The sequence below is a fragment of the Poecilia mexicana genome, unplaced genomic scaffold (assembly GCF_051168715.1).
Source record: "Poecilia mexicana isolate PSO_F unplaced genomic scaffold, ASM5116871v1 scaffold_22, whole genome shotgun sequence".
In the NCBI taxonomy this organism is placed as follows: domain Eukaryota; kingdom Metazoa; phylum Chordata; class Actinopteri; order Cyprinodontiformes; family Poeciliidae; genus Poecilia; species Poecilia mexicana.
In genome coordinates, this window is record NW_028263391.1 from 15,271,852 (window position 1) to 15,294,744 (window position 22,893).

At 43.0% G+C, this 22,893-nt stretch overlaps 1 protein-coding gene across 1 annotated transcript in view; it reads left to right on the forward strand.

Moving 5' to 3' along the window:
• tiam2a (TIAM Rac1 associated GEF 2a) overlaps nucleotides 1-22,893 on the forward strand; it is a 49,172-nt gene that overhangs the window by 20,505 nt on the left and 5,774 nt on the right. The window contains exons 10-20 of the mRNA XM_088002760.1: nucleotides 17-95; nucleotides 210-299; nucleotides 398-616; nucleotides 2,796-2,890; nucleotides 15,863-16,081; nucleotides 17,185-17,253; nucleotides 18,548-18,673; nucleotides 19,075-19,183; nucleotides 22,133-22,312; nucleotides 22,457-22,575; nucleotides 22,784-22,892. Of these exons, the coding sequence (XP_087858886.1) occupies nucleotides 17-95; nucleotides 210-299; nucleotides 398-616; nucleotides 2,796-2,890; nucleotides 15,863-16,081; nucleotides 17,185-17,253; nucleotides 18,548-18,673; nucleotides 19,075-19,183; nucleotides 22,133-22,312; nucleotides 22,457-22,575; nucleotides 22,784-22,892 (1,414 nt within the window). The remainder of the gene's footprint in view (nucleotides 1-16; nucleotides 96-209; nucleotides 300-397; nucleotides 617-2,795; nucleotides 2,891-15,862; nucleotides 16,082-17,184; nucleotides 17,254-18,547; nucleotides 18,674-19,074; nucleotides 19,184-22,132; nucleotides 22,313-22,456; nucleotides 22,576-22,783; nucleotide 22,893) is intronic.

Consider the following 22,893-nt stretch of genomic DNA (forward strand, 5'->3'; position numbering starts at 1 on the left):
TCCTATCTCGCCATAGGTCTGGGATCAGCTGGAGGTGGTCTCTGCTAATGTGTTCGCGCTGCACATGAGAAGGCCGAGCAGCACCGGCGACTTTGGTGAGCCAGCTTGTGGACAAATTAATGCTTAATTAAAATGACGTTTACCTCATGGCCTCATGAGTTTTATTTAATTCATCTTCTGTTTCAACATTTTTTTTTCCCAATCCTCAGGCTTTGCCATAACGGGACACATTGACAGTCAGAGGAACAGCAGGATTTTTGTGAGCGAAGTTCTCGCCGATGGGCTGGCTTTCAGCGAAGGTGGCAGCTTCTCACTTTCACCTCGAGTTTTAAGTCTTGTCGCAGGTGCCTCCGTAGGCCGCGTTTTGTTCCTGAAACACACCTGCGTTTGCATGTAGGTCTCCGTCCAGGCGACGAGATCCTGGTGCTGAACGGCCAGTGTGTGTCTGCCCTGGACCTGGCCTTGATCCAGACCCTGTTTTCTGAACGGTCCCTGCACCTGAGGCTTCGGCGGGATGGCCCCACGCCTTCAGCTCGGACGTCGGACCGCCCCGCTCCTCTGGGCAAACGCGGCCAGGAGGTCCGTGGCAAGCATCACCGAGCAAAGTCCTCTTCAGGTGCGTTCTCTTGAGCTGCGTCTCCTTACATTAAGCACTGGGACAATAAGTTTCACTGAAGATGGGAATAATTTTGCAGCTTGGTCTGTTTGTGTGACCGGATATAATTCTAACGTATATCCGGTCATCAATTTAACACTTTCCTTTATAGAAAAATCCTTTGTCATTCTCCGGAAAAGATTACGCAGTAGTGGAAACCTCAAGGTGCTTTTCTTTTCCCACAGTTTTGCATCTTTTGTTTATGTTCATGTAAGTCCATGCAAATAGAAAAGTTCTGCTCTGCTGTCCAACATTTACTGTAATGCCTGAGACCGTAGGTAGTTTTGACACTTAAGCCACAAGATTACCAGCTCACTTCTGTTTTAGTTAAGATCTCCACTTCCTCAGTCGGTCTTCTTCACAGAGGGAAAGAGAAACGAGAAATGCAAAAAGAAGAAGTTTAGATGAAGCCGAACAGTTTTACTTGAATCGGAGGTAGAGGAAAGGCTGGAAGAGGTCTTGGACTGCAGGAGGCTCATAATCTCCATGAGTGTATGGTGTCCTGTCAGGCCGGTTTAATCTCCCGGTGGATGCGAGGTGACAGAGGCGAACGGTAAGGTCATTTATCACGCCACACAAGCACAGCTGATACCAGGCAGGCAAAGCTTTTCACTGAAACTGGAAAAAAAAATAAAAAATGTTGTTCTAGTTGCCATTAACTTGGAAACTTAACCTCAGGATGTTCATGATATGAACTTTGCCCCTCTTGATGCATTGTTTTTTTTTTTTTTTGTTGTTTCAAATCTTAAAAGGTTGCTGCTGTTTCCCTCATTTACAATCTACAGAGGATTTTGCGCTGCACATAAACAAAAAGCTTCAGTTTCAGTGAAACTGTTAATTGTCATCTTAATTATAAACAATTCATTAGCGTTTCCTCCAGCATAGACATAATTGAACACAAAGGGATTAATGACTTGAAGGCCTCATTATGGCTGTTTTAAGTGATCAAAGCGCCTGCAGTTTTTGTTCTTCGGCCCTAGAGGGCGTCTGCTCCAAGGCACGGCTGATGAGAGGAGAGGAGGTAAATGCTGCCAGCAGAGGAATTAACGGTTGTATGACAGGAATTACAAAAAGCCTTTGTTTTCGCTGCATGACAGCATTCTGTTTTATTTTTAGAGATCCTGATGCACAAAATAAAAGGATGGGAGAAATGGAAGTTGATTATATCTTTAGAAAATCTGCTCCAGCAGGAAAAAGATTTGTTGACAGTGATTGCAGGCTTAGAAAAAGTTTTTTGTTTTTTTTTCCTTTTGTTTCCTGCTGCTACTTTGGCCCGTCTCCCAGGCTACAATCACAGTGTATGTGTTTTATCTGCCAACTGCTAGAGAGTTTGCCCTTGAGATGTTGGATCTCAAAACACTCACTTCCCTCTTTTCTGACACCATCGTCCTGCGATCAGCAGTAATATGCAAATAAACATGTTATCTAGAAGAAGCGTTATCTTCTCGTATACATTCGTTACAGATTTGAAGGGTTTACTTCTCCTAATTTTGATGATTATGGCTTAGAACTAATGAAAATTAAAATTAAAATTTTCAAATTATTTTAATATTTCATGTAGGCACTAAATGTTAATTTTCGTACAGAAATGTGATGTTGTTCTTGACACAATTGTGGAAATTGTTCAGGAGGCAGGTATTGACACTCGTCTCAGGGGGGTAATCCAAGAAAAGGTCATTGCTAAAGTAGCAAGCGATGCAGAGAGCAATGGATCCTAGCATGTTAATGGAAAGCTTAGTGGAAGGACAAAGTGCAGTAGAAAAAAAAGGGACACAGACAAACAGGCATAACTGCATCCTTCAGAAGATTGTGAAACAAAGTCCAGTCAAGAGTTTAGAGGAGATTTGTTCGAAGTGGACTCCAGCTGGGGCCGGTGCTTCACGTTTCTTCTCCTGATTAACTAGAGGTAATTGTCTCTATGCAGAAACTCCCATGTGTGTCCTGCCTGGCACGTCGCTGTGAATGCGTGCCCCCATTTGTGGCATGAGATCTTTTTAAGTTTCAGGCAACAACGTTGGTTTAAAAATGGAACAAACCAGCGTTGCTTCTGTGGTTTGGTAGGATGAGCTACAGCAGAAAAACCACAATAGTTCAAATGAAACAGCTGTGTGACAACCATTCTGCTGCTCTTTCTCTCCAGATGTGTTTGCTGCAGCAGACAATGGAGAGTCCCTCCGCGTAGGTCTGGAGAATGATCACTCCCAGTGTGCCCACAGGCTCGTTCAACACAGCAAGGTAGGATGGGCTTGAGTGGGTACGCTGTACCTTCTCCATCTTTCCTGGACTGTATGTGTGTGTGTGAGTGTCTGTGTGTGGATGGGAAGGAGGTAAAAAGAACCGTACACGTCGCTTTGAGCCTGCGCCCACTTGTGTGGCAGCTGTGGGGCCATCACAAAGCAGACTGGCACCAATCCGTAGCATTACCATAATTAGGATCCTCCGTCATAGCCACCGGTATAAACACAGCTTATTACTGTCACACAGACAGGAGAGGAGGCTGTTTTGCTCTCCCACTGCCTCAGGCGCACGTACACACATGAAGACGAACGCATGTGAGAGGAAGGCCTGCGAGCGCTCAAAGTGTCTTTATTTTGTGTGGTAATTAATCGAAACAGACTGGTTTTTCCTCACCAGTCGTTCTTTAATTTGTCTTAAAGAGTCTTGGCTTTGGTCCAGTGCACTGCAGATAATGTGACCAAATCATTTTATAGGAGTTCTGTCTTTTTTTTTTTTTTTTAGGTAATTATTTAATAACATTTGGTGGATTCTGATGCATATTTTTGTCTGATCATGTTTTTATTTTTATTTTTTTGTAAACTGCTTTTAATTGAAGTCATTAAAGCGTGAGCTTTCCCCCTGGGAGTTGTTCTCCCCCCCCCCTTGTTTGCAACGTAGAAATGTAATGTGCTAAAATCTGTACAGCAGTGTTTATTGAGAGCACTAATGAGTGTGTGTGGTCACTGGAAAAAAAAAAATAATAAAAAAGCCAGGTGTTAATGATGTAGACATGGCTCAGTGCCTGAAAGCTTATGAGCGCGTACGTTCATGCATATTCACCTTCTCTCTGCTCACATTTTACATCCTACCAAACAAAGCAGAGTCCTGTGATTGTTGTTGCAGTTGCGAGCGCGTGTTTGGCTAATTTCCTCGTTGTGTAATCTGTGCTAAACGGGAAGGGATGCCTATTTGCTGCAGGGACTTTTAGACAGAGATTTTGTGCCAAATATCTGGAAAGCTTCCCTAATTGCTGCTTGCCTAATTGCCTGTGCGGAAAAAAAACAACAAAAAAAAAAACAAAAAAAAACGCCACCCAGCGTTTGACCCGAGGTCAGCCACGAGGAAGCCTGGAGACAACAAGCCTCTTCTTCTCTATTCTTTTTGTTTGCCCAGCGACATGAGTCAGTCCTACTGTGCTGGGATCTGCACTGCACCACTTCTGCTGCTCAGCTCCCTGCCGGTTGTGTTTTTACTGGGGAATGAATGGAATATAGGTGTGTGTGTGTGTGCGCGCAGGAAGGAGGCCCTGCGATGTGTGTCACTTGCGTCACTGAGGCACAAAAGGAGACAAATGCCACTTTTTCTGATCAGCTATGTCAGGCACTGCGATGGGAATTTAAAAATAAATGGAGATAAAACACAGGGCAAGATATTGCTGCTAGTAAATCACATTTTTGCTTTCATGCAGAGCTGGATTTAATCACAGTGCAGCCGTCTGCTCATTCTCCACGGCAGAGAGAGAGAGAGAGAGAAAAATTGAGTCACCGGGTAGAAAATCGTCCCCGCATCAGCAAATGGGTTTGTGCCTGCCTGCACGATATAAAAGTCAAGGGAGAAAGATGGAGGAGAAGGACGAATTTCAAGTCTCTTGTCGCATCTTGTAATCAGCGGCCTCATTAGAGAGCGACCACCTTTGATTAATTGGTCGGTCCGCATTGCAGTTTGCTCCAACCCAAGAGAGATCTTCGCGCGTCTGTTCTCGTCGTAGGTGTCGTTTGCCATCGCCGTAATCCGTGTGTTGGTGTTACGTAATGAAACGTTTGGACTGAGAGCACCGTAGCAAACAGTTTAACACGGCGATGTGGCTCCGTTATGAGCTGAACCAATCGATTGTTGATGTCAGCCGACGTGGTCCTGGATAACTCCCACAAGACACCTCAAGCTAAACTGGTTATGGATAGAGGGCGGAAAGATGCTTACAGATGTTTTTTTTTGTTTTGTTTTGTTTTTCCTATTTGTTTCCTTATCCCTCTAAATCTAGATGTAGCTGAACATTGAGCTGGGCTGGTGTGATAAACTTCAGTAAATATATGCTTTATTAAGAAAGTTTCACGTAAAAAAAAAAACTGAAACAGAAGAATTAAATTAATAAACATTATGGCATGCTGGTTTCCACATCATGACTAGCTCTGTGTTTTTGTGACCAGAACTACTCTCTAATGGTCAAATTTAACTTTTTGAAATCGTGAGAAAACTGAACTCCTTCTTGTTGGAACTGTTATCCAAAGCAGACGGTTTTTCTCTCTTTCTCTGTTGACAGCTCCACAGTCTGTGTGTTCTCCTTGAAAGCTCCCAGTCTTTCACATCTCACATTAATATCACTCGGTTTGCACATTTCCATCTATGCAACATTTAATCGTCTCCATCTCTCCCAGAGCATCGTTACGTCCCGCATTGATTATTACAATTCTCTTCTTTGTGATCTCCCTTGAAAATCCCTCCTTGAGCTCCAAATGGACCAGAACTCAGCTGCTTGGAACATCTTCATTTTATCATAACACCCCAGTTTTACTGGAGCTTTCATTGGCTCCCGGTCAACTTCAGAGTGAATTTCTAAATTCTTATGTTAACATTCAAGGTCATCCAACATCTCTCTTCCCCCTTCTCTCTCTGCACCATTGATACTCTTCCCCTATTTAATATACTCCTATGCTCCTTGTGATCATGTTTCTTTATGTTTTTTGGTTGTTTTTTTTTTATTTTTTATTTGGCTCTCTTTGTAAACTGACCTTGTGTGTTACAAAAGACCCGAGTCATGTTTTAGTATTGTCGTCATCGCATAGTGAAGGCATCTTCAGTAAAGCCAGAGCGCTCAGAAAAGTTCAGAGTTGTACAAGACTTGAGCTTGTTGCTCTGTGCTGCATGATTAAAGACGTCAGGCGGCACAGCCTCATTAGACAGATCAGTTTCTGGGACTGTTTGGGATACAAGAAATTCATGTCTATTTACAGTACTTTGAGCCTACCAGTAAGGCTTTACTTCTGGTAAAAACCCTGAGACAACCCAGGCTTCTTAGATGTGTCAAAATGTTGGTTGGTGCACAGAAGTCTCTGACTGTGCAACAAAAACACATTTCCTTCTTGCTCGCTTTACTTTACGAGCTTCTGTGATGTAATTTTACTAATAATTTGCATTATATTGTTACTGCTGTCCTGTCCTGTTCTTGTTCCTCCAGCCTGACATTGTGAAATTCAACATTCCCATCTTGGTTTAAGCTAAAGGTTACACAGCGAACAGACATATTAAGCTTCTTTGCATTCGTCCAGACTAGACATTTCCGTAAGAGCATTTAAATGGACTTATAAAGAGAACCATAGGTGGAGTCGTGCTCTGTCTGCCTACCAGAGTGGGGGATCCAGCTTGATTCATCTAATTTAGACGCTGATGTTATTAGGCTTTGTATAAAACAGGCATACACACACTCGGACGGTTGCAACATTTCTGGTTCCCGCCTTGTAGCAATATCATTCCCCCCGCCCTTCTGATTGCGCTCCTTTTCTACTCTTCTTGGTGGACGAGAGGAGTATGAAGTGTTATAATGCCTTTAAAAAAAATGTGTAAACTTTAACTTCAAAAGTTCTGCCTGCAGACATAAGCATATGTGCCTTCTTGATGCGTCGTTTTAAACTCGAGAGATTTTTCTTTACTTGTGTGAGTGTGGGTGGGTGTGCGTGCGTGCGTGCGTGTGTGTTTGAGCCTGTGGAGCAGGAGGAGGGAATCATTTGAAGATGTGCGTTTGTATTATGATTAAGCCCATCAGCCGCCATCTGGTCATGAGCAGGCTAATAATGGGGGCTTAGTGCTGGCAGTCCAGTTAATGCGAGCCTCCTCTTGTCAGTCTACCCATCTGTAAACAAGACTGCGCTTAAAAACTTACTGTAGGAACCCACATGGACCACGGCCCATTATGATACCGAGGAATGGCTACTTCGGAGGGAGCCGTGCCGACTTCAGGCCCGACCCGGAGCGATGAAGACCTTCAGCCGCCCCTCTACCTCACCACGTTATTTGAGATCTTGGTGCAGGACCAGTCGCCGGCCCATACCCTGTGCTCCCTGTTTGCCATGTGCTGGTTCTGGCCATCGGGCTCTGAAGTCGAGGAGGACGACGTGAATCTGGGGTCTGCCCTACTCGGTTTGGGGCGTCTCGTCAAAAGCAAGGTGGCCTGTCTGGCAGAGGACGTTTCTGCTTGTCTGCAATGCCAGAGAGGGTCCAAGCAGGCGGTAACTATGTGTTACGGATGTAAAGATGGGAACGTTTTGTGTCATAATTGTGTCTACGTTAATCATGGTTTTGTAAAGACATCATAAAAGTACGCAGAAGTTATTGTTGCAGGAGTCCAGTTTGTTTGCTTCCAGCATTATTAGTATCTTAATAGTATTATAGTAATAGTAGCAGTATTCTTTCCTTCCTATTCCCATAAATTTTAAATGTTTTATTCAGTGCAGTATATCTGTTTTTAAACTATAAAGCATTGTTTTCGGAATGCTGTGTGCAAATAATGCAGAATCCAGACTAAGTTTGCATGATTTTAGGAAAACGTGTCATCATTGTTGAGTCTTGACATAACATTTGTAATGTTTGGACACAATCTGGACATTTATTGAGATCTAGCCTCCAAGTCACTGAGATCTATATTTCTGATGTGGGCATCACAAAAAGTAAAAGGCATTTACATAGCTAGCAAAATGTATTCTTAGCTGGCATAGTTTTTGATATCTGACATATTATGGTCTGCCAAATATTGCATCCAAACAGTCCTCTGCATTTGCAATATTGCACACTTTGGAATTCTGTTTCACGCCGTTGTTTATTATGTGGTGGATATTTTAAATGGTTTTAATTGACTTTAAAAGGCATTTCTGGAAACTGAGAGGATAAAATGTTCCTTCAGGCAGGGATGTACAAAGTGTGGCCTGTGGGCATTTTTAGCCCTGAAAGGCTTTTCTATGGATTCTGAATGCAATGCAAGACTGCTTTGAATGTGGCCTGATATAACCTAACTAAACATAGTGACGAAATTTTTACTGTAGCGAGGCATTACGAACAAGAGGCAGAAGAATTAGGATGGTCTTAAATGGAAATGTTTTGGAACTACACAAAGTATTTGTCTTTCAGTGAGTACATTTTTTTTGTTTTTCTTTCCTTTCATTTTTGTTTTCTTGTAAACAGAAACACAAACGTGCAGCCGCTTTTTACTCAAAAGAGGGCATGTGGGCGAAGCCGCTTTTCAAACTTAGTTACGTAACTCACGGTTTCCAAGAGAGAAACTTGGTTTATGGTTGATGATTTACAGATCCATTTGTTATAAAAGTCAGACCACTTTGTTTCATTAAAAACATCAACAGCAAGTTTTGCTTTGTTGTTGAGCGAATAAAAATGACAAAATACTAAAGCATACTTCCAACTTGACAATTTTGAGATCCAGACGAAACAATGTTCCATTTCATCCCTACGCCAAAAAACAACGTACCCCGGGCAATCAGGAAGCCCGACGCTGGCAGCAAACTCACTACCGCCGATTGAAGAAAAACAAACAACGTACCAATCGAAGAACAGAAGTTGTATCGGAGAGGAGCTTGCGGAGCCTCTGGGGGGGGCGAGACGATCCTCGCAGCTCCGATCGTTTGTCTCAAGGCCACCAGCGACAAGCAAAAGAAGACAGAAGGTCTTACCGACTGTTCAACCCGCATGTGAGGAGATGAAAAGGGATGGAGCTGTCATCATTGTCAGGTCATTATGTAGACTCAGACTATATAGAGTTGAAACTTTCGTTTTGGTTTGTTTACAGTTCGGTACACTCTGATGTGACAATAGATTGATTTGATCACTCGTTTTTTAGGGTTCTATTTCTATTTTTTGTTCTATTTTTAATCTTTATTTACTTTACAATTTTGAATAGAGAAAATCATCATACTTTGACTAAAACTTGAATTTTTTTTGTATTTGACAAATGAGCGGAATATTACATTAAATAATCTACCTTAAAATAAAATAAAATGGCTAAGCAAAAAAAAAAAAAAAGAAGTATTGTTCCTCCCTCAGTAGTGCCATTCTGTTGTGAAAATATATACTTGTACTACATGAAAAACACTGAAAACTGAATAGTGATGCTAATTCACATTTCACCCTCGATTCACCCCGGCTTCAGTGTATTCTTAGGATGGAAGAAAAATGTTGCCATTTAGAAGTTCATGCACTGTATTGTCATCAGAAAAAACCCTCTTTAATTAAATTTATTTTTAGACATTTTGCATTTAGAATGCTGAATAATGCCGGCATCCCTTCCGCCGTTGTTCCGGCAGTCGTGCAGTGAAGTGGATCTGAATAGAGTAGAATAGGTGCTTCAATCTGAAGCCGGCTTCATTATTAAAATACACTCCTCTCTTTAAGTCCTCTGAGACTTTGCGGGAATAATATTTGTTAAGGATGAATAATAAAAGGCGTAAATGGGCTAGAGTGAAGCGCAATGGGGACCGGCCCTTCCCTCCGCCTCATCTTTCTCTCTCCTCCCCTCTGCTCCGTTTGATTTACGAGTCGGTGTTTTCTTTTATTGGGGAAGCTTTGAAAAGAAGGTGGCATTGTGGTTCTACAAGCCCGCTAAGATGGCACATGAATCACCGGCAGCCGGGCGGCTGCTGCTCCTGCTCTCTTCCTGCCGTACAGTGTCGGGGCAGGGCTGTTTTCTGCGAGGGACGGGTAAAGCCACCCACGGGGGCATGCCTGCATTTCATCCTGTGTTTTTCATCCTCTGCCTCCTCACATGTGTTTGTTTATATCAGCAAAGGCAGAGCTCCTCTGCGGGTGACGTGTAAGGCTTTTCCTTTGATTTTGTGCAGCGTTTCATTGCAAAGCAGCAGCTCTGCACATATTGACTCAGAGCGTTAAAGGGGTGATAGAGATGGTGGTTGTCGTTTGTCTTGCCTCTCCCCCCTCCCTCCCCACACACACACACACCAGCTTTCAGATCTTTTTGCATCTCTTGCAAGCGTTTGTGTGTGGAAAAAAAAAATGCTTTGAAAACAATTCATGAAATATGATTTAAATTTTGTTAATTGGTGACGTGATTCACACGTCGTCTCAGTTTTAAAGAATTGCATCTGCTGAGCAACTTTAAGGTCAGAAACCACCAATGAGAGATGCTCGGCTTGAGTGGCCGATTACAGATTTTTATAAATCTGGACTGGTACAGGTTTTAACTGCAAGAGCTGTAATTTAAGACCATAAAGGAAGAGCTTTGATCCTGCACACAGTCTGGGTGAAAGAGCCGTGGCTGTAAAACAGGGCTTTATTATTTGAAAACAAAGGCAAAAAGATTACAGAAATAATAATTTAAAAAAAATAAGCTGTCTCCAGCATCTTATTTTCACAATTGCTTACTTAGCATAGCAGTTTCCATGTTTTCTCCAGAGATGACAGAACTCCACTTGAATTTGGAGTTCCCAGACGGATGCCAACATGTCCAAAACCGTCATGTTTCTTAGCATTAGATATGAGTATTGTTGAGGGCATTTAAAGCTTAAGTCAGATTCATTTTTGTATGCACAAACCTGGCCAGTAAAACTGATTATCACTTTCACTTTTTTCTTATTCATAAAAAGGAAAGAAATGTGGTCTGGTAGTGATTTTGACTTAGGAAAATGAGGGAATGTATCAAAACATTTGGCTTATTCTATTTTATTTTTAACTAATTTTAATTTAACTTAAGTCTAACAAATACATGTTGAGTAAAATTATGGTGGGAAATCTTAATTTTGATGCAGTTATGAATTGGGAGAAAACATATTTTTCAGTTTAACCTCCAAATTGGTTGATATTGATCTTTTGTCTAAAGTCTGTTATGGACCTAAGACGTGAAGGAATTGTAAACAAATCTTAATGCACATTTATTCACTGCTGTCTGCACTAATCATAACTTATTGCAGCGCTCACGGTGTTATAACCACCTTCATATCACTCACTTTCTACTAGTGCAGGTCTTTTAGTAGAAAACCTCCATCTGTTTATTAATTCCTCGTGAAGCTACGTTGTTCGCCGAGCAATAGATGTCATGTTTTATTTTTGTGCGAGGCCATAGTTGACATTCCTGCCCTGTTACCCCCGCTGGCTCAGAGCTTCCCATTTTTGAGTCAGCCATTCCTCTGTGTGTGGAGGTAACAAGCCAGAACACTCTACATTGTGTTGCTGCTATTGAGAGGCAGGACACCAGTCCCAGCCCCTGGCCTCTCTGTTAAGCTCTCTGGGAGCCACACCAGAGAGTTCCTCTGTAGCCGAGGAGGAAGGTGAGAGATGGAGGCGAGGTGCGGGGACCCAGACTGCAGTGATGATGCCGAAGATGGACTGTGAAGGCTGCGAGTGGAACAAGTCCCCAAAGAAGTGGTCAGACTTTCCTCTTCTGATTGACATGCAAATCAAGCCGGCAGCAGGCGCTTTCACTCTGCCCAGGCTCCCAGAACGGCAAATCAATCAGTCCGTCCCTATTGGGCCCGGCTCGATCCGGGAGGCAGAGGTGGGCTCAGAACCGAGGCGTGTGATCCAGGCCTAACTGGCAGACGGGCTGCGAATGAGGAGAAAAAAAAAAAACATAAAGAAGGCAAAGAAAATCCAAGAAGCTTAGTGGATTTTAAGAATTTCCAGGTGGTGAAGCCGTACATCTGATATACGGCAGGCGTCATAGAGCCGATCGGTCATGCCGACGTTCAGGGGAGGCAAGCTGCACAGGAAAGGCTGTTCGCTGGCTCGCAGGACCCGGCGGCACGCCACAGCGGCATGGAGGCTGCTCTACAGACTGCTCTTCCTGGTGACCAGAAGGCTGGGGGAGGTAGTGGCACTTTACGCTCTCGTGTTTGATGCTTCGCTTTGCTGTTTTTGTGTCGCTGCTCAAATTTAAAAGGAGCTTCTTGATTGGTACTGGAATAGTTCACAGCGTGAAGGCAAAATCACTCTTTAAGTTCAGCTCTCTTTTTTTTTTTTTTATCTGTTTTGATTGCAGGTAGATTTTACATAGCTTGAAAGAAAATTTTAACCTTAACATTTGTACTCATCTGTTAGGTCTAGATAGAGAAATCCTTTTTGAAGATGTAATTGTTTACAAACTTATTGGTGGCCCAATTGTTCTTAGAACCATTATTAAACAGGACAGGTCTGACTTTTTCTCCATAACATTTCTCAAGGCTAGAGCACACAGAGAAATCTTTCACCGCTCCTCTTTACCCCCATATAACCTTCAAGGCTATAAGGTTTGGGACTGAAGGCTAAGATGTGAATGGAGAAAACATTGATTTTTGTATGCGGTGAACCACTTCTTTGTTGATATTTTGGATGATTTTCTGCTGAAAGACCCGTTAGCAACGCATTTTTAGTTTTCTGGATTATTTCCTGGCATTTCAAAGACAGCATGACTGTAACAAAGTACCCCTAATCGTGGGACAGGAAACACTCCCACATCACTACAGACTCTCCACCGTGTCTTACAGGGGGGCATGAGGTGCTTTACCACTTATTCATCCTTTGTGTTGAGTGTTTGTTGCTGAAAAGCTCAAATTTAGAGCTCCAGTTTATAGTCAAAGTAGAAACTAAAAACACAGGTTTATGTTTGGGATGGTAGAACACCTTGAAATTATAGATTGGCATGTTGATAGTGTCTAAAAGTTGTTCTAGTTGCTGCATTTTTTTTCTTTTTCTTTTTACATTCTACATACTCAGTTAGGAAGATAAATCTGAATGTAAATACTGTGTCATGCAGTATTTATAACCCAATGAAGCAGATAATTATTAATTACTAACTAGATGTTCTTAAAAACACTGATTAACTCAAAAAAGTAAACAAGTTGTATCAATTTTTTTAGATTTCTATATATTTAAATGATTTTTAGGGCTGCTGTGTTGATTAAGGTGATTTTTACATTTTGAGATTATTCTGCTGCAATAAAACATGAGTTTCTTTCAAGGCTGCTTACAGACTTTTGCTCTGTGTGGTGGCAATTTTTTCCCCAATCTCTACATGTTTGCATGCAATGAATTCAGAATTTAAAAAAAAAAAAAAAAAAAAAAAATCCAGCTAGCTGTTGCCATCAGGAAACTAAATCAAGCCCTTCTCTGATCACGCCTTGTTTTCTAATCTGTAAAGATCTGCAGAGCCGTATGTTCTGAATCGACTTCAGGGCATGAGCTAAGGTACAAACGTAACGCGGAGCAGACACCTGTCAGCCAGAAAGCCCCTGAATAGGAATTCACAGCAGCGCTGTCAGATCCACTTGTTCTTCACAGCTCTCCCCGGCTTCTCCTCCCGTCTCCTCTGGCTCACGTCCTTAGCTTTTAATTGGTTATTTGGGCTGGCTGTCGGGCTGTGTTGGTTGGATTGTTGTGAGGCAGTTGCAGTTCCTGAGTCATGAGTGCGGAGCCCCCCACCCGTCCTCTCTCGCCGTCTGTTTCTCTCTGCCCGCCTTATCTAGTCGGGCTCCGGCGAATACATTTATTTATTTATTTATTTTTTTTTTTTTGTGGATTGAAGTGAACGAAATTGGGTTTCTCTGAGCAAAATTCAGTCTTTGTTCTCGAGCTTTGACTCCTCCACGCTCTCACAGTCGTATGTGAGCTTCAGCTGCACGTAGTGGGCCAGTACTAGAATGTGATGAGAATTAACTGAGCATTTGAGTGGAGATTTATGCTACCAGGCACATACTTGTTTGAAGAGAACCCGACAACCCCTCCCTGTGGGTGTCTGGAGCAGAAATAAGCGTCACATGTGAGTGTTATCACTCTCCCGAAGCCTGCTCCCTTCCCTGTCTGGACGCATGAGTGGGCTGTTTGATGAATTTGTTGCTCTGATATCCTTTAACCTCCGTGCTTCCTTCAGGCCGTCTCTCTCTCTCCCCTCTCCCCCCTGTCCGTTTGCCTGGTGGGAGTTTTCCCAAGGCGTATATCACTAAATGAGGGCTGACTGCCACTGCGTCGTCACCGGCAGGCTTTCTGATCTTCAAAGGGAAAGTGTGTCAGCAGCAGTGTTTACAAGCTAAGAGAAAGCTGACACGCGCTCAGTCGCATTTAAGAAAATGCTGCCGATCGGCTCAGCAAACGATCAGCTTCTGCCTGGATGCTCGCGTAGCTGTGGGTTCATGTTTACGAGAACATAAGGTTGCCTGTCAAGTCAAATTGGAGACGTTCTCAGCAAGCAGGGAGACATTCGGTCCCCTCGCAATTATCAGCTAATACTCCCAAGAACTGCCTCCTTTTTTTTGTCTTAGTTGTTTCCCAGAGACATGGAGTCTGCGCTTACATTCAGGGAGGTACATCTCTGGAGTGACCGTGTTATAATGAGCCAGCTGATGAGCCGCCGGCTTATTAACGGACGTCCTGATTGTCTGTGGACTCCCTGGGAGATTGTAGAGGGGTGGCAGCTCACACCAGTGCCCGAGCTAAATGACTCAGACAGGCTTTTTACTCGCTGCTCGCGTTGTGTGCAGGCATGCGCTTCGGCGGCCCCGGTGTCAGAAAGGAGGGCCTATCGATCCTTGTCTGTTGCTGTACATGCTTTAGTGGGGTGAGCTGCATTCGACTGCTTCCTGAAGCGACATTTTAGAATACCTGCACACACACACAGACACACACACACAAGGGGAAGTCGGAGATTGCTGAGCAGCTGTTTTTCTTGGCACTTGGACTGTGTCCCTCTGCTGTGTGTTGCTGAGCAGCAGATTGAAAAAAAACAAAACTGCCTTTGCTGGCACCTATCAGCCTCAGCTGATGTCAGGAGCTGGCCATAGATTATAATGCAACATCATGTCACTCACCTGCAGCAAGGAGGAATAGCCATTATGGAGCCAGAGCACTTAGATCTTGAGATGCACCAATCAGAATTTTGTGGCCGATTTATCATCTTTGAGTTTTGCAAAACTTTGCAATTGTTATTTTAGCAATTTGCACAGCTAGCAACATCATGGTACTTTGTTCAACTATCCTAAACAGAAAAATCTCATTCTCTCTTGCTCGCCACCGCCTGAATGACCCACAGACATATATGGGCATGTTGTAGATAATGCACTCTTTTAAATAGCTGTTTACTTCTGACCAGCCAGTCACAGCTCAGCGCCGATTAAGCTAAAATTGTCCAGTTATGCCGATCTCTCATTGCATCAACTAAATTAAACCGAACCAAAGTGAAATGAATGTGAATTCATAGTTGCTAAACGATGTAGAAATTGGATTTTTTCCCTCCCGTCGTTGCTTTCCATGTAATATAAGTGACAACTTTTTAATTGCTCATTTTCTGCCGCAACCGCTAACAGACTGTAACGTCTCAACCAGCCACAGGCGGAACTTTGCAATATGTTGCCTAAAGCATATGTTCATTTTCCTGAGGCTGTACAGGTGGAATAAATACAAAGTAAAGCAGATCATCTGCCTGTAGAGAACATCTCTGTAAATGATATGACGCTGAGTAATCCACGGGGCTCCACCTGTCAGAAAAGTATGCTTGAGCTTCCGTTTATTTAGCTGTAAATTTGCACACATTAAACACTGTAACCAAGTATTACATGGCAACGTGGGATTTCCTGACAAACTTCTGACGTTTGTTATAGCGTCAGAGGAACAATCAAATGTGCAGCAAGGCGATCTGCTGAGATTTAAGGTAGTATCTTAGATGCATTGTGAAGTCTACAAAGCCAATTATTGAGTGCATGAGTAAATCTCCAATGTTTTCAGAAAACCCAAAATTTCCCATGGATTTACTTACATAATTATAATATGAAGTTTTGAAATGTCAGTCAGTAGAGATGAAGATTTGAAGAAATAGTTTTTTATTGAAGCGTGTGTGTGTGTGTGTGGAGGCATGCAGACTCAGTGTGATCCACCATTTTAATCTTCCGGCTGTTCTAATCCCCAAGCCGTCTAACCTAAATACTCCGTCCTCTCTGTCGCCCCCTATAGAGCGTGGAGACAGTGTGCACCATCTACAATTCCTTCCAGGAAGGCTCAGCAGCCGGGGGTGTGATGGATGATGTGAAGGAAACTCAGGGAGGCGAGTCAGGCTCAAGTCCCGCCAGAGAGGGCGCGCTGCTCAGACCTTGCCCGAAGCACATGAGCGTCACGGAGAGGCTGCGCAAGGTCATCCAGGAGCTGGTGGACACGGAGAAGTCCTACGTGAAGGTGAGTCTACAAAGACTGGACAGCTGTAATGCTAGACTTAAGAGAAGTGGATTAATATTTCATCAAACTCTGCTTCACACTTTCTAAAGATTTAGTAACGTGATCCGCTGTCACTTTTTTTTTTTCTTCTTTTTTTTTAAGACATTTGCCTTGATTGAAGCCACCGTAGGGTGTGTGATAAAAAAAGTCTGAGCATTAAAAATGATTCAGTTTCCTCTTACACCTGTTTGGCATTATTTCATTATATCCTGATTTGGTGTTTTTGATTATAGTGACTATTTTTTTCTGCTGCACAATATAAAAGCTACAATCATAAACTCAGGGTCCCTATAGTCTTTCATGAGTTTTCAGGGCTTGACGAGTATGAGGGGGGAAAAAAACAAAAAAAGAAATCAGTTGCATTTTGAGACTTCCTGATTTCTTTGTCCAAAAGTTGTCCTCTTTTAATCCATCATTTCTTTCGCCATATCTCACTGTCTTCTGTCCTTCTTTCTGTCGTTGGTTGTCGTTTCCTGTATGCTTACTTCGTGTTCTTCTTTCTTTTCCTCCACCTCAAGTCTTTCCTTCATTGCTCTCTTTGTTCCCTGCTTTCTCTCTGCCTTTGTACCTTTTTTTTTTTTTCCGTCTCGAAACTATGAAATTAAAAAAATGTGCCGGAACCCTTCAAACTTCTGCACTCTGCAGCCCTTGTAGCGTTTCTTCCCCTTCTTCCAAATTTCCTTGTTGTCTTCATCCGTTCCCCCTCCCTCTTCAGCCTACCATTGAGTCGTAATTGAGGGAGGAGATTGCCTTCCCAGAGCAGCTTGATTCAGGTCGTTTCGTCTGAATCCATGCACCGCTGGCTGGGGTGCTGAAGGGAAGGAGGGGAGAGGAGGATGCTCATAAATCAGCCTAATGAGAATATTCTCGCTGATTCTAAGACAAGCTACAGCCATATTAAAGGAGCGGGCTGGAGGGATAGAGAGGGGAACGGGAGGGAAATGAGGTGATTGCGGAGGTTATAAAGGCAGAACTCTGATGATGGAGGGGATTTTAAAGGATGAGCATGTTCAGGAATAAAGCACAGATGACTGACCACCTTCTGCTTCCTTCCCCACTTATAGGACCTGGACTGCTTGTTTGAGATCTACCTGAAACCGCTGCAGAGTGAAACCTTCCTCACACAGGACGAGGTAGGCTGCGGATCTTTGTCCTGCTGCAGAAAAGGTCGAAATCATTGAGTGTTTATTACCCATCGATGAGCTCAACCGGATCATCTCCCTCATTGCCAGTTTAACTGGTTGCAGGCAGGAGAAATTAGCATTCCCCGACCCCGACCGTCGAACGCCACAAAGGCGCGCAGCAATAAAGGCCAGCTTAGGTGTAAAGACACTCACCTTAATCCACTGATTGCTGTTCATGCTCCTTATTACATGTGTAATTTTTCTTCAGTTAAAACAAAAACCTTGATTTATCTATGACAGCATAATAGCTAATCTTAATATATTACTAAAATGTTACTGAAGCTTATTAAACACAAGGTGATTTATGTCAGCGTTTTTATGACCGTGACTTGGAGCCACCGGATTTTTTTATTTTTTAAAGAAATGTCATCTGATCAAAAAAACCCCACATCAAATAAATACAAACAAATATAAGAAAAAGCCACCACAATTCATTTTTAAAGAAATTGGCTTTTCACAGTGGAGTGTTGTATCCAATCATCTTTCTGAAAAGTTGAGTGGAAAGAATAGGTGAGGTAGAAAAAGGTGCAAAAACTGCAGGCTTGAGAAGATTTGGAAGCAAAGCTTGAGCTTAACTTTTCTCTGAACTTCTTGTCAATAACGGTCTGACTGACGAGGCTGTAATGTCACAATTCTGTTTTGATAAACTTTTTCTTTATTAGTCTTACGTAAAATCACTTATTGTGAATTTGCTGAGATGCAAATGCATAGTGTTTCTGCAGTATGCTAATGAAATCACACTTGCCGGGCATGACCTCAGACATGGGACACTCCTCCTGAGATACAGCAGTCGATAGTCCTGCTGAGACCGAGGGCAAATAAAATACCCATTATGAGAGACAGGGACGTGTCCAGACACAGACTGGACAGGGCAGTGTTGGCCCCTCGATGGATTTTAATGAACGGTACCGTCGACCCCGGCTGTACAGTAGACGGCACATTTATGTGGCTCGTCACTAAGGGGCTTTGTCAGAGATGGAGCCATCACAGAGGAGATCTAGCCCTCCAGAGGGAATGTGTGACTGACTGTTATGAATTACAAGTCATCCCAGCTTTATTTTCTTTCCATGTAACCTCACATTCTCTCTCTCTCTCTCTCCTCCCACTGCTCTGTCTGTGCTGTTCGCCTTTCATACATCCCCATCAATCAACTTCCCACTGTTCCACCATTTCTCTCTCCTTTCCCTTTCCTTTCTTATCCACCCGTTGCTCTTCATCCCTGCCACCCTGCTCTCCTTGTCAGATGGAGAGTTTGTTTGGCAGCCTTCCTGAGATGCTGGACTTCCAGAGGGTCTTCCTGCAGACCCTGGAGGAGAGGATTGCCTCCAAGCCTGACTTCAGCACCCTGGAGACGCCCTCACAGTTTAAGGTACACAGACGCAGCGATGTTTACACCCTTATCGATTAAAGCTTAACATCTTTAAAGCACACCAAACAGGTAATCTGAGTTACTTTTCCCATAAAAAGATGTGACCTTTGAGTTTTGCGGATTTATTAGACAAATGAAGAGTTGTGACAGCAGTACAATGTCCTGATTTATAGGCTTAGCCTGACAAGTTGTGGAGTCTGTTGATTAAATCTGCGGTTCAGTGGCTGAACCCAGAAAGGTTAGTCGAGACGAAGGGGGCTTCTGGATGGTCTCCCAGGAGAGATGGAGGACGGTCATGACTTCACGTGTTCATGCTCTTTCATCTTGTATAAAGCCACTTTCTGTCTGTGTGCAAACCTCACTCCATTTTATTTATTTATTTTTTTTCTATTTCCTGGCAGAAGCTGCTGTTTTCTCTGGGGGGTTCGTTCCTCTATTATGCGGACCACTTCAAGCTCTACAGCGGGTTCTGTGCAAACCACATCAAAGTCCAGCAGGTCCTAAAGAGAGGTAAGGAATCCTGATCACGGGGTTCTCACCATTACTTTTCCAGATTCAGATCCCCACAGTTCTGTCCTTTCCAAAAAGTGAGAATTATGACCGATATGTTGTGGGTAGGCTTCATATACAGAGGATGAAAAACCCCACAGACTGGATGGATGGGCAAACGGATAGATGGGTGGATTGATGGTTAATGGCTGGATAGATGGCCAAAGAGATAGATGGATGGATAGATGGCAGGTAAATGAATAGATGGCCGATGGGTAGATGACCGGGTGAAGGATGAGAGTGGACAAATGGATGGATCGAGGATGTCGTGGAATATTATGGCAAATGAAAAATAAAGCAAGGAAAATTCCATCTTCTCTACGTTTTCCAGTCCACACCTGGATAATCCTTAAATTCCATGACTTTCCATGACTTTGTAGGAACCCTGCAATAAGCACAACATGACATCCCATGAAGCAGAGGATCAGTGCATGTTAACTACCTGCTTCCAAACTTTCTTCTCGTCAGCTTCCTTACACCTGAGTTGCATCAGTGATGTCCCATGGCACTCGCTTCTCTATTTCTGGCCATCAACTGTTAGGAAGCAAGTCAATTATGTATGAAAGCAAATATCCCAGAGTGAGGCGTGTGGATGAAAGTGAGCTGACTGATGCCTTTCCAGTTTTCCATCTCTTACGTCCCGCGCAGAAATCCTGTCATTTGCGATTTCAAAACGAAGACCTGTCCGCCCAAAGTCAGGCTTTCAAATGATCCTGCTCACTCGACGGCTTGCTTTCCACAGCACACAGGTCCGTGTAGAAAAATGAAAAGTTAATTTGTGCATGCCAAGACGTCTGGCATCACTAGGGAATGCTGCCCAGCAAAACAAGACGATGTAAGAAGAGTGGTGGCTTTGCCAACATGGGAGGGTGGCGAGGGCTTAAACCTGCCATATTAACATAACGGTTTGGGGTATTCCTTGAAGTAAGCAGCAGGAGGGATATTTAATCGGATTAACTTTCCAAAGTCGATGATGGGTCAGAGTTACCTGGAGCAAAAATAAACACCCTGAGCATTTTCTTGGATATTTTGATCCTGCAAACAGTGTTTTGTTCCAACAAGTGTCAATACAATTTTGAGGGTAGACCATTCGGTTTTTAATATAACAGGGTTATAAATTGTTGGCAGCAGGAGAGTAACCAGCAGTCATCTAAAGCTTAAAATGACGAGGTGCACCTTTATTATAGCTGGCGCTCACGAGCTAATACAATGGCGGGTAGCACAAAATTTTGCACAGTGCAGCTAAAAGCTGCTTTGTGTAATCACTGATGGCCAGTTTGCTCTGAATCACGGAGAACTCCCTGCACAGCCCGGTCATAAACAGGTGCAGTCTTCATCGCCCTCCTCTCCCCCGCAGACCGCGAGTTACCTCCGCTTCTGTTTATTCGTTCGACTTGTTAATCGCCTGCCAATTACCGCAGGAGGTTCCGATGCAGCCGGCTGTCTGTTGCTGAAAGTGTTATAATTACTGCTGTAATGGCCCCCCTCCCTCCTCTCTGTGGAAGCATACCGCAGTGGGAAAATGTCACCGCCTGTACAGACAACTCATTCTGCTGCATGCATCGAACTTTACTCTCGTTCACGCTGTTGGCTTCAGCAAGAGCTATGCAGGTCAGATCTGAGAGGTTGAGTTGCCTCTACTTAGTGAGTTAATAAAAAAAATTAAAAAAAGTTTGCCATTTGTTATATCATAGAGGCAATTTACTGACGCAGTATCGGTGGAGTAGATGCAGAAGAAAGCTACACTACCACCTGCTGGAGACAAGTTATTGCACCACGATTCTGCCCTTCCAAGACTGACATTTATAGCAGCATTTCAGGAAATCCAAGTACCATTCATTTAAGAAGAAAAACAATCTAGTTCAGTAGTTCAGTTCGAAAAAGTAAAACCTTTATTATGACTATTTTTAATGTAGGTTTTTCTACTCAGTTTTAAATTTCCTCTCATTAATATTTGACAACACTGATGTGCAACTGCAAATAGGATTTTATCAAAAAGATAAGGCCAATCCCATTCAACGATTTAGACATCATAGTAAAACAATTTGCTACAAATGGCAACATATTTCAATGCAGCATTTTTGTTATTATTATTTTAGATGACTGTGCTTTACAGCAAATGCAAATCTAAAGTCTGGTTTCTTAAATCAATAAAAATGTAGTCTTAGATTATATATAATCATGGGGGCAGGCTGTCGATGACACAACTCAAGGTCATTTGGAGAAAAAAGGTGCATGTTAAAGGAAAGTTAAGTGGAAGAAAAAAGTGCAATTATAAAAGATGCACAAGCAAGAAGAACAACATCCAGCTTTAAGGGGATTGTGAATTAAAGTTTGTTCAAGAGTTTCTGTGAGATTCACAAAATGCAGACAGTGGCTGGAGTTTGTGATTCAGGAGTTTTCTGGAAAATGGGCTCCAGGTGTGACAATCCGGAGCCAGAAACCACGTCAGAAGCATCGAACCGTATTAAAGGGAAAGAGGATAAGACTGTAGCTCAGTGGTCAAAGGTCATGAGCAACACCGCATAGCCACAGGCTGTCATATTATATTGGAGGGGACCCCAACAAAGATTTGAGTGCAGATACTCATAAATGTCCACCTACTGGTGGACATTTCTAAATTAAAATCTTTTTGTTTTTCATGGTTTTATTTATGTTATACATACATATATATTTATGAAAGTCTGAAAATTCAAAATAATAAATGTTTAAAGATCTAAATATTTTTTTTATGAGTTGCACTTAGATTTAATGAACTTAATGACCAAAATAAATCAACTATTCATGTTTATTGAGGCACACATGTAGATACAACTTTGGTCCATTGGAGGTTTATCAGGAAACTCAAAGGATGATAATGAAGTGGTGAAATAACTCATGTGAATTTCTCTTTTTTCTTTTAAATTACAGCAAAGACGGATCAGGCCTTTAAACAATTCCTGGATGCAAGGAACCCTACTAAGCAGCACTCGTCCACCCTGGAGTCGTACTTGATTAAACCGGTGCAGAGGGTCCTTAAGTACCCCCTGCTGCTCCGAGAGCTGGTCTCCCTTACCGATGCGGACAGCGAGGAGCACTACCACCTCACCGGTAGGAAAACACATGCACGGTTGAGAATCTGCACTCGTTCACACTTGTTTCTCGATGATTTGATTTAATGCACGCAATGATCAAGTATCAAATCTTACACCAAATACAGCATGTAAAACCCTGATGTGTTGCGTGCCCTTGCAGAGGCTCTGAAGGCCATGGAGAAGGTGGCGAGCCACATCAACGAGATGCAGAAGATCTACGAGGATTTCGGCTCCGTGTTTGACCAGTTGGTTGCGGAGCAGACGGGCCTCGACAAGGAGGTGAATCCGCGTTTCCACATAAGATCTGTAATCGTAATGTCAGAATAGTGGAGATGCACGTGGTCTCAACCGAATTTATGAGCTTGGCCGATTACAAATGCATGAGAGCTGTTTTATTTACATGCTGCAAAAAAATATGAACGTGCAGCTTGTTCTCCTTCTCCATCCTCGGCTCACTTTTGAACTTTCCTTTTCTGGTCCCCGTCAGGTCACAGAGATTTCCATGGGTGAGTTTCTCATGCATTCCTCAGTGGTCTGGCTCAACCCTCATCCATCGCTGGGCCGCATGAGAAAAGATCCCGAAATTACTGTATTTGG